Source organism: Sus scrofa, chromosome 1 (genome assembly GCF_000003025.6).
Source record: "Sus scrofa isolate TJ Tabasco breed Duroc chromosome 1, Sscrofa11.1, whole genome shotgun sequence".
NCBI lineage: Eukaryota > Metazoa > Chordata > Mammalia > Artiodactyla > Suidae > Sus > Sus scrofa.
Window position 1 is genome coordinate 180,188,750 of NC_010443.5, and position 12,427 is coordinate 180,201,176.

Sequence of the window (12,427 nt, forward strand, 5' to 3'; positions counted from 1 at the left end):
TCAGGGGTCATCTTAACTAGAATTTGGAAAGAACTAATTTATATGCTAACTTTCCCCTACTTTTCTGTAGTTAATTTATAAACATATAAGATGTACTCTGTGTGGGTTTTGAGCTTACTTCCAAAGACAGGTATGAGTAGGGATAAAAGCAGTAAGAGAGTCAGAGGAAAGTGACTCTACAGGTATACAATTCAGAATCATTAACTCAAATAGAATTGGGCTTATTTTCATAATGGTAATATAATATGTTAATATATTGTTAATAAGTAAAAGTAAAAAATTGGGGGAAAGCATAATCAAAATCAAAGAGATTAAGTACTCTTTTCAGGGTTCCCAGTTTTTTAAAAGACATTTGTGCACAATCAAATATTATGTTCTTTGTAAACAATGTCATCCCATCAAATATACAAATTCCTGAAGAATCTCTACTAGGCAATGGTTTTTTTTTTTTTTTTTTTTTTTTTTTACTAGGCAGTGGTTTAAAACATTTAAATTATATACATACGCACACAGTTAAAATTACGAATACAACATTTCTTAAATTAGGGCTCAATTCATAATCATCTACCTAACGCTGAGTTAAAACTATATCAGCACTGATGCTTTAAAGCAAAAGTAGCTGAAAGGTACATTTAGTAATCAAAAGCCTGATAGTATAGTAAATAAGAGCTGGGATATAATTATCACATATATATTGAGACATAGAGCATGAAAAGAATATCAAACATGAAAATAAAAAGAATTAAGAAGAGGTAAAATAATTGAATAATTCAAAGTGAAGAAAGGGGTGAATACTATTTGATTTTATTATGTTTCATTTAAAAATTTTTTGGCCACACCTATGGCATGCAGAAGTTCCTGAGCCAAAGATGAAATCTGTGCCACAGCAGTGACCTGAGCCACAGCACTGACAACACTGGATCCTTAACCCACTATGCCACCAGGGAACTCTGGGAGAATATATTATTTTAAAGACATGCTTATTGACTTTTTTTTTTTTTTTTTGTCTTTTTAGGGCTGCACCTGTGGCATATGGAAGTTCCCAGGCTAGGGATCTAATTGGAACTGTAGCTGCCAGCCTATGCTGCAGGCATAGCAATGCCATATCTGAGCTGCAACTGCGACCTACACCACAACTCATGGCAACACCGGATCCTTAACCCACTGAGCAAGGCCAGGGATCGAACCCTCATGGATGCTAGTTGGGTTTGTTTACCACTGTGCTACAACAGAAACTCTGTAATACTATTTTATTTTTCTTTATGTTTTTTTAGGGCTGCACTCACGGCATATGGAGGTTCCCAGGCCAAGGGTCCAATCGGAGCTGTAGCTGCTGGCCTACAAGAGAGCCACAGCAATACCAGATCCGAGTCCTGTCTGCAACCTACACCACAGCCCATGGCAATGCCAGATCCTTAACCCACTGAGCGAAGCCAGGGATTGAACCCGCAACCTCATGGTTCCCAGTGGGATTTGTTTCTGCTGCGTGACAACAGGAACTCCCTGTAATACTATTTTAAAAGCTGATAGCATTACAATTAATTAAGGGGCAGAGGGAAATAATTAACTGTCTTGTACAGTGGTCCCTCTGCATCCACAGTGTATTGGTCCAGGACCCCCTGCAGAGACAAAACCCTGAGGATGTTCTAGTACCTTGTGTAAAATGGTGTCATATTTGCCTATAACCTATGCTCATTCTCCCATGTACTTTAAATCCTCTCTAGATTACATACAGTACCAGATATAATGTAATTGTCATATAAATAGTTGCCTAGTACCTGGCAAATTCGAGTTTGTTTTTTGGGAACTTTTCTAAGATTAAAAATTTCTATCTGCAATTGGTTGAATCTGTGGATGTGGATTCAAAAGGCTGACTGTACTCTCAGAATGAAAGGAAGCAGCAAACTTCTAGGTAGCCACTTAAATCTAAAACGTAAGAAAATAGGTGGTTAAGAAGTGAAGGGTAAGAAAAGCCTAAAACACCACCTACCCTCAGCAAAAACCAAAAAAAGAAAAACGCAAACAACAAAATTAGAATAGGTTGCTGTGGAACCTATTTGCTAATTTGTAAGACTTTAAAGCATTGGTCCAAGTTGGTTAATATGTGGTCCAGAATAACATGAATTCAACGAGCAAACATCTCTAAGTCTTCACAATTTACTAAGTACTCTGGGTATCCTCACTTAATCCTCAATTAAGAAACTCAGGCCAAGTGACAGTGACTGTGAAGGGGACTGGCTCTAGATCAAAGAGAAAGGAAGCAGCTGGATCCTCTTATTCTTTCCTTTCTTTTTCTTTCTTCTGTTGATTCTCAATGGAAAGCAGGGATGGTGATAGCAACAAAGTGCTGCCTTAACTGACGACAGGGTCCCTTCTCAAAGTTTCTTCCCAATCTAGATTGGTAACAAACATGTGCAAGTCTCGAAGTTAACTATACCAGACTGTAATTACCCAAAATAAAAAATAACATTTTAAAATAATGTATATTTTATTAATAATGTAAATTACACTTCTATGCTTGTCTATGGTTTATTTTTCATATTATTTTCATCATATACATACCTGACAATGACATTAAAGTATTATTGATGACATAGAGCCAAGTACATTTCCGTGGAAATAACTGTAAATATAGGGAAAAGAAGATTAATTAAACTCTTCAATTTTCATTCCCTACCCTTTAAGCTCCAAATTCCAACAGTCTGAGTACAAAAATAACTGTTTTCTACCTTTTAGTAAATTATCAAAACCTTATGGGAAAAAATCTTTCAACATGAACACATAAAGAGTATATTTTCACCTCTTTAAATATTTGAATCATAGAATTAAAATGGAAGACCATGTAAACTGGTTTAAAGTTAAGATATTACCTTTATTCAACTGACCCGAACTGATTTTTTGAGTTAAAATTTCTGAATTACCTGTTCCATTGTTGCCTCATGTAGCTCATTGAGATTCAATGTGTAAATACCATCTTCAGTCCCAAAAATAATGTACTGATCTATAACAGTTGAGATAAATCACCAGAATTTACTAACATTTTCTGAAATCATTCACTAAAATAATGGCTTTATATTTTAATATTGAGACAGCCACCCACCCATCCAAAGAAAAATTATTTCCTAAAATCCATGCCACCTTCTTTATCTCTTTCCCCAATTCTTTTTTTATGTTTAAAAGCAGATATATTCTCTGTTAGTAACTCACCCTGGCTTTACCTTACTATACAATCCTTTCTTTGAACATAATTTTCATTACATGTCCTTTTATTCAAACATACATGAATAAATGAGAAAAAAAGGAAACTGTTAATAGGAGTCAATGGATTGTCAATGGATGCTAAAACTGGTCAGTGAAAGTCTGATGAGCAAGAGGATATTTATAAAGTCTCAATGCATCCCCATACTAATTATTTATTAACGAGTTTGGGGAATTAAGCGATTATCTATTAATTAGAAAGGGAAAAATAGGAACTTAAGAGAAAGCTAGTGGACACTACCTTAACCAACTGGTGAATGTTAACATCACTAGTATCTGGACAAGTTAGTATCATGTGCCTTCTGACATGCTGAATTGAGAAGAGCACAATAACACTTCTGTGATATTCCTGCCAAAAATGCACAACCTGATCTAAACATCAGGGCTCATCAGGCAAACTCAAATTAAGGGACATTCTACAAAATAAACAGCCTTAAAAACGGCAAGATCAAGAGAGAAAGAAAGGTTGAGAAACCACTTCAGACTAAAGGGTACTAAAGAACTTGAAGTGGATGTTTTAATTGGGGAAAAAGAGGAGGGGGAGATGATAAAGGACAGTACTCGGCTAATTAATCAAATTTAAATATGGACTATGGATTAAAAACAGTATTATATCAATGATAAACTGCTGGATCTTTGTAATGTACTGTGGTTATGTAAGAGATGATCCTTCTTCCTAGGAAATACAAACTGATGTATAAGGGGAAGAGGAGTATGACGTCTACAACTTACTCTCAAGTGATTCAGAAAAAATACACATATAGATAGAAAATAGTAAAACAAGTGCAGCAAAAAGAAATAATTGACAATTCTGAGACACAGGAGTTTCTTACACTATTTGTACAACTTTTTTATAAGTTTAAACTTATATCAAAATTAAAAATTGGAGTTCCCATCGTGGCTCAGTGGTTAACGAATCTGACTAGGAACCATGAGGTTGCGAGTTCGATCCCTGGCCTTGCTCAGGGGGTTAAGGATCTGGCGTTGCCGTGAGCTGTGGTGTAGGTTGCAGATGCAGCTCGGATCCCGCGTTGCTGTGGCTCTGGCGTAGGCTGGTGGCTACAGCTCCGATTAGACCCCTAGCCTGGGAACCTCCATATGCCACAAGAGTGGCCCTAGAAAAGGCAAAAAGACAAAAAAAAAAAAAAAAAAAAAGTTATAAATATCAAAAAACCCATTTCCTTACTGTTAAAATTTTTTTTTCTCTGTTGTACTTTCTAAGAGTGGCATTTAAAGCAGATCTGTCTTTACGACTGTATTGAGGTAGAAACAAACATTTCTTCAACACCCTCTACTGCCTAACCTCTGCTCAATTCCAGACAAGCAGGTAGGCTCCTTTCTTCCCTACAACAAGGGTGAGTATTTATGTTAGAAATGATCACAATGAGAACCAGAGGAGTTTAGTATCATTTCCAAATCACACAGTAATGACAGAGAGGCAATTCCAACCCAGAACTATTTGATTTCAAATTTTTGCCTCTATGTATTAGGCTTCTACCTTACATACACAACCTACATTTTTAAAAACAGATTTTACTTTGCTATCATTTCAAACTTTCAGAAAACAAATTCATGAATATCCTTTATGCAGATTACACAAATGTTAACATTTACTACTTTTGCTTTTATTCTTTCTCTGTACACACATTTTTTTGGAACTGTTTGAGTTACAAGCATGATGTCCCTTTATTCCTAAATATTTCTGTGCATTTCTTAAAAAAAAAAAAGAAAAAAAAAAGTCTTACACAACCACAGTACAATGTTCAAAATCAAGATATTAACATTGACACAATACTATTAACTATTATCTTGACGTTACTGATTGTGATCATCAATTGTCCCAGTACTGCCTTTTACATAAAAGAAAATCCTAAATTATGGTTGCAATCAGTTGTAATTTTGCTTTAGTTTCCTTTAATCAGGAACTATTCCTGTATACTCAAATTCTATTAAACCAAAACTATTTACCTATTTGACCTGTTGCAGGTATCTATCTATACTATTTAGTTTCTAAGTTGTACTTTTAAAGTGAAAAGTCTTCAGTTCACTGATCATAAACATCCTTTCTGATAATAAACATTTTGTTGAAGGTAAATATAAAAGTTCAGAAACTTTACCTTTTGTATCAGGATGTATCCAGGATGTTGCACAATTAATTTTCAAAGGGCAGCCATCAAAAACTTTGGAAAAACATGCTCCCATCTTATTTATAAAGAAAGAAATGTTGATTTAATTGATGAGACAATTTTACATATTCTTAAAAAATAGCTAATATTATTATGAAATGCTAAACTGACTCTTATTTGCATATACTCATGGTCTCTTTACAAAACAAAATTCATAATTTGATATAATTTAACCCCTTCTACCAAGAGAATTTAATATTCTTTCTTTGTGTAATCCACTACTCTAGGGCAAAAATATCAAAATATCTACATATGTCAATGACATCCTAGGAATTTTCAGTCACTACTTATCTTTACAACTAACATTTAAAAATGTGAAATAATGATTTTATTGAGTAACATTACAGTGCTTACAATTAGAGTATGCCTCCATAATACTGATGAGACAAAAGGACTAATATTTAAACTTTTATTGTATAAAAAGGTACAATTTATGAAGCACCCATTCATATGACTGGCTGAACTACCTAACAGATAGGTTCTACTGAAGGGCCAGAGAACAAGTGTTAACAGAAGCTTTTTGCTACTTTTCTTTTTTGCTTTTTAGGGCCACACCCGTGGCATATGGTTGTTCTCAGGCTAGTGGTGAATCAGAGCTAGAGCCACCAGACTACACTACAGCCACAGCAACACAGGATCCAAGCCACATCTGTGACCTACACCACAGCTCACACCAACACCAGATCCTTAACCCACTGAGAGAGGCCAGGGATCAAACCCGTAACCTCATGTTTACTAGTCAGATTCGTTTCTGCTTCTTGTTACTTTTCACTGAGTATATTTCAATCTGAAAACCGCTTCAGGGGTAGAAAGATATTTAACCCACATGATGAAGAGGACATAGTTCTATTACTATCATCACATTACAATTAAACTGGCCTTTGTGGATGAATTCGAGAATCCAACGGTCCATATTTATAAAAAGTGAAATTCTGGTGTTCCCTGATGGTTCAGTGGGTTAAGGATGTGGTCATAGCTGTGGCTTGGGTTGCTGCTATGTAGGCTTGATCCCTGGCCTAGGAACTTGCATGTCACAGGTGTGGTCAAAAAAAAAAAAAAAAAAAAGTGAAATTCTCTCAATTCTTATCAATTCACTCAAATTAATGTACATGATTGGATCTATGGCATAGCCAAATGCATTTAATGCCTTTTATTTTATGAATCCTTCCTTTCAATGACTCAAGATAGTTGGTAGCAAATAAACAATCGTTTTCTGCTTCTAAAGAGAGAAAAATAGACAAGCAGTTCACATAAAAATATTCCTTACCAGCACTTTTGGGGTGGGTGGAAGGCCATTGATGACTGGTTTCTGTGGAAAAAAATAATTTTAATACTGTAAGGCCTTGTTAACTCTTTTTTAAAAAACTTCATACATTTATAAATTCAGTTATTCAAATTCTTGCATTCAATGGACTATGCCCATTATATGATAAATATAGTATTAGTTACAAGTAATCACAAAATACCTGTTATACCTACAGGGAAATCTCTCTTGTCCTTTTTCCGTGGTAACTGTGGTGCCTGTGCTGATCCTTCTGTATTTTCACTAATCAGTTTGGAAATACCATCACCATTTCCTAAAAAGAATCATGGTTAAAAGCTGAATTACCATACAAATAAGTATTCTCCTTGAAAAATAATTTCTCCTTCCCTCTAATACTTGTTTTACACTTGGGTTATCCTTTATTGGAAAATAATCTCTACCGTCTGATGAATTAAAGTATCTTTGGTGCCTTTTTCTAGATTCTATAGAGTAGCATTGCATCTTTAGCAGTGATATTAACCATTAAAACAACAAATGTCTTTCCATATTGTGAGAAAAATGAAATCTGCCCTACTAATGCTGATATTCAAGGCCTTTCATAATTGAACTTCAAATCTATCTTTTTCGTTTTTGTTTTTTGGGTGCACCTGCAGCATATGGAAATTCCCAGGCCAGGGAGTGAATCCAAACCATAGCTGTGACCTACATATGCCACAGGTGCAGCAACATCAGATGCTTAAACCACTACACCACTGTGGGAACTCCCCAAATCTACCTTTCTAAATCCTATCTTCCAGTGTATACACCCTTCAAAAGCTCATATTTCTACCATACTACTGTACTTCCAACACAATCCAGATTTTCCTGCTTTAGTTCATGTGTTCATTCTTTCTTGTTCTCTAAGAATGCCTGACACATTCTTAAAGAACACAGCAGTTTAAGGGTCCAGTGTTGTCTCTGAGGTGGCGTGGGTTTGATCCCCGGCCCTGTGCAGTTGGTTAAGGAGTTGGCATTGCCACAGCTGTGATGTAGGTTGTAGCTGCAGCTGAGATTCCATCCCTGGCCTGGGGACTTCCATATGCTATGGGTGCAGCCAAAAACAACAACAAAAAGAATATCTGTCAGTACGGTTCCACCTAGTGAAGGCTCACCAAGCCCTTTTATACTCTTCAAGGACCTACCTCCTCTATTCCTTATCCTTATCTCCCTCAGAGATCTTTAGTCTTCTGTTACATATAGTTACTTATTGCAGGAGACACTTATATAAACTGTCTTGTCTGATGTTATGTGCACATGGGTATAACTTCTGTTATAGACTCTGAACTTCCAGAGGGCAGGGGCATCCATTCATCTTTCTAGATCCTACAATGTTTAGTTAAGAGATCAGATTAAAGTTGGATTGAATCTATATATAGCTCATCCACGTGGAGTCTTAAAGAAACTGCACAAAATTTACAAAGAAATAAGATTAAAGAAAAGAAATTCTTAAAATGTGAACAAACTGGCTTTCTTTTCAGTCTTCATTTTGATTTATTTACTGAGATCACAAGAGCTAGCTGTATGCACTTCAGAGCTGCTGATATTGCTAGCCATACCAATAGCTGAAGTCTCGGCTACTGGGCCACAACTCGGACTACTCTGTCTTCTGAGAACCTGGGGAGCTCTGTTCTCTGAATCAGGACAACGTTTTACAGTTGATGATTTTTCTTCCTCTGGGAGGTTGTCTTCTGGATAACTGTTTATCCTTGGCTAGTTGATAATAAGACACAAAAGTACTTTAATAAATTTGGATAGAACACATTAACACTTTGTTATTATGCATTAAAGACTTTAGAGGAAAGAGAATGTGCTTTTTTTTTTTTTCTTTCCTGTATTTACAGTTCAATCAGTGGGCCACGTAAAGCAAGGTAAGCAAGAGCTGAGTTACTGTCCCAACACAACTATGAACTTGCCATGTAACTTTTATTCAGCCCTAAGCCCAAAATGATAAAATTTTTATAACCAATAAAATTATATGTACAATCCACAAAACATTTAATAACCAGAAACAAGCAAGGAAAGTGATTTAACGAAGTATGACTCTAGTGAAATGTCCAACTGTAGTAGTAAATGAGGACTGTAAATTATGAATTCTCTCTCTCCTATCATGTTGTCAAGGATTTTCACAAATGAGTAATAATCTATCTTTGCATTTTTCTAATAGCTATAAAAGTGTATTTTCTCATAAAATCTTCTTTAATATATTTTTACATTTTCATAATATGCTCTTGAAGAAAACTATTTATCTAAAATATATTTAAGTAGCTCCTGATGTGGTGCAATAGGATCCTAATATCTCTGTACCGCCAGGACCCAGGTTCAATCCCCAGCCCAGCACAGTGGTTAAAGGATCCAGCATTGCTGCAGCAACGGGGCATAGATCACAACTGTGACTTGGATCTGATCTCTGATCTGGGAACTCTCTATGCCGTGGGGCAGCCAAAAAAAGCAAAAAAAAATTGGGGTGTTCCTGCTGTGATGCAGTGGGTTAATAAGAATCCTACTGCAGTGGCTCAGGTCAGTGCAGAGGCCTGGGTTTGAACCCCAGCCCAGTATAGTGGGTTAAAGGATCTGGCATTGCCACAGCTGCAGCTCAGATTCAATCCCTGGCTTGAGAACTTCCATGTCTCACATTAGGTCATAAAAGAAAAATATATATATATATGTGTGTGTGTACATATATATATATATTTAAGAAAATATTGAACTCAATAAAATTATTTTTAAAACTTATTTTATTATTTAAACAAGGATTTATTGTTGAAAAATCTTTAAGTAGCTCACCTTAGGAGGTAGGGGAGGTGGTACTGCACGTTTTGAGGTTGATCTAATGTAGAGAGAAAATGTAATTAAGATGGTGATAAATGATCATAACATAAAACAAAGAGATAGCATTAAATGTGCATAAAATATGCTTATGTTAAAAGACAACTTACAGCATGTTACAGAGTATTTTTAAAACCTACAGGAAGCTCTAAGATCTCAATTTTGTCAAACTGTATCAGTATGACCATAAAATAGTTATAAGGTGAATACAAAGTCTTTTTTTTTACTTCATGGATATGCTTTGCTACATTTAATACATAATAAAAACAAAATTAAACTTAGTAGTTAAAAGATTCAGAATTTTAGAGCTGGAACCCACAGTAAATCACAAACAGCTGTATCATCAAATGCTTTGCTACTCTAAATGGGGTCCATAGATCAGAAACATTGGCATCACTCAGAAACTTTTATAAATGCACCCTCTAGACCTATTTAATCAGAATCTGCATTTTACCAAGATCTCCAAGTTGGCAACCTTTTTCAAAATATTGTAGGCTTTATGAATCATAAAGTGGTCAAAACTACTTAATTCTTTTGTTGTAGTGTGAAAGCAGCCAGAGATAATTTTTTTTTTTTTTTTGTCTTTTTGCTATTTCTTGGGCCGCTCCTGTGGCATATGGAGGTTCCCAGGCTAAGGGTTGAATTGGAGCTGTAGCCGCTGGCCTACACCAGAGCTACAGCAACACGGGATCTGAGCTGTGTCTGCAACCTACGCCACAGGTCATGGCAACACCAGATAGGTAACCCACTGCGCAAGGGCAAGGATTGAACCCGCAACCTCATGGTTCCTAGTTGGATTCGTTAACCACTGCGCCACGACGGGAACTCCATCCAGGGATAATATTTAAACTAACATGTATATGTGTGTTCCAATTAACCTTCCTTTAGGGACACTGCATTTAAATTTCATTTAATTTTCACATGTAACAAAATATCACTTTTTTAAAATTTTGTTTTCAACCATTAAAAAAATGTAAATATCATTATAGTTTGTGGGATGTACAAAAAAATAGGCTTTGGGCTAGATTTGGCTTACAGGCCATACCTGGCCAATCCCAGATACAGAGGCCTAACGTGGGGGTCCAGGAATCTGTATTTCCAAAGAGCTCTCTAGGCACTGCAATGCACTACCAGGTTTGGAAAAACCCATCTAGGCCAGCCGCATCACTTACTGGTTGAGGACTAAGAGGTCTAGAATAGGATGTAACTCAGTGCAGAGTTGGAATTTGGGCTTCCTGACTCCTGCTACAGTATTATTTTCTCACAACATCATGTACCTCATGTTTAAATATATTAACATTACACATACTATGTTTTCATTTAAAGAACAAAACTCCCAAATCTTAATGATCAACACATGATACCTTTTGCCAATTAAAAACAGCCAGAAGCTTTTCACTGACAAGAAGCTTAGTACAATTTTTACAAGAGACTCTCATACTAAGTGAAGTAAGTCAGAAAGAAAAAAAACAAATACCATATGATATCACCTTTATCTGGAATCTAATATATAGCACAAATGAACCTTTCCATAGAAAAGAAACTCATGGACATGGAGGATAAACTTGTGGTTGCCAAGAGAGAGGGGGATGGACGGGGATGGACTGGGTATTTGTGGTTAACAGATGCAAACTATTGCCTTTGGAATGGATAAGCTATGAGATCCTGATGTGTAGCACTGGAAACTGTATCTGGTCACTTGTGATGGAGTATGATAATGTGAGAAGAAAGAATCTATACATGTATATGTGACTGGATCACCTTGCTATACAGCAGAAAATTGACAGACACTGTAAATCTGCTATTGGAAAAAATAAAAAACAATATAAATGAAAAAAAAGAATAAAAATTAAAGCTGATTTGAATAAGTCACTCTTCCACCAAATACTGTTCTTATATAACCAAGTAAAATAAAGTTATGCTAGAAAACAACTTACTTGCCAGTATTTGCACCATCAACAAAAGGATTCCAGCGTAACAAAAAGTTTGGGTCTGATGACAATCCCTGCAAAGGTAAAAAAAGAGTTTAAAATGTTACCTTATAATAGATATTAACTATTTAGTGTGATTGAAGAAAATATTCATTGTCATGAATATTAATCATCTTGGCTTTCAATTTCTTTTTCTTTCTTTTTTTTTTTAATACAGCCACACTTGTGGCACATGGAGGTTCCCAGGCTAAGGGTCTAATTGGAGCTACACTGCCAGCCTTTACCACAGCCACATCAATGCCAGATCTGAGCTGTGTCTGCAACCTACACTACAGCTCACAACATCAGATCCTTAATCCACTGAGTGAGACCAGGGATAGAACCTGCAACATCATGCTTCTGCTGTGCCATGATGGGAACTCCCAGCTTTCAATTTCTTAATCTCTAACTAAATTTATTGTCATTTGACATATTTAGGTCAATGACTTATTATCAGTGAATTTAAGAAATTCCATAAACATACTAAATATAGCTTAAATGTGACAAGCCCTTTTTACCAATATACTAGGATAATCCAAAACAAAATGGAAAAACCTAATTTTGAATTATGTATCACTACTACATTAGCATGGAGAACTAAACATCGTATTATTAAATTATCATTAATTTATTGGTGCTACTATTTTTTTCTGACATGGAAACTGACAATCTGTGCAGCAATATATACTCTAAGAAGAATATCAATTCCAAATGCTAAGAATAAAAGCAATCCATTAACAGAAGACAGTTATTCTAAAAATCATACTTTCACTGAAGGTGAAAAATAAGACATTAGGATAATATCTAGGCCGACTCTAATATATTTTGTTCCATCTACTGTTTATTTCCTTTTAGATAAGGAAAGGGTTAAACAAACAGTAATC

General features: G+C 35.6%; 1 protein-coding gene across 4 annotated transcripts in view; it reads right to left on the bottom strand.

The window, feature by feature from the left end:
- Positions 1 to 12,427, bottom strand: part of MAP4K5 (mitogen-activated protein kinase kinase kinase kinase 5) — a 135,065-nt gene that overhangs the window by 24,323 nt on the left and 98,315 nt on the right. For all 4 annotated transcript variants that reach the window (XM_021101533.1, XM_021101543.1, XM_021101550.1 and 1 more), the window contains 8 exons: positions 11,511 to 11,578; positions 9,532 to 9,574; positions 8,304 to 8,457; positions 6,924 to 7,021; positions 6,712 to 6,753; positions 5,376 to 5,460; positions 2,922 to 3,001; positions 2,563 to 2,623 (listed from right to left, as the gene is read on the bottom strand). In XM_021101533.1, the coding sequence (XP_020957192.1) occupies positions 2,563 to 2,623; positions 2,922 to 3,001; positions 5,376 to 5,460; positions 6,712 to 6,753; positions 6,924 to 7,021; positions 8,304 to 8,457; positions 9,532 to 9,574; positions 11,511 to 11,578 (631 nt within the window). The remainder of the gene's footprint in view (positions 1 to 2,562; positions 2,624 to 2,921; positions 3,002 to 5,375; positions 5,461 to 6,711; positions 6,754 to 6,923; positions 7,022 to 8,303; positions 8,458 to 9,531; positions 9,575 to 11,510; positions 11,579 to 12,427) is intronic.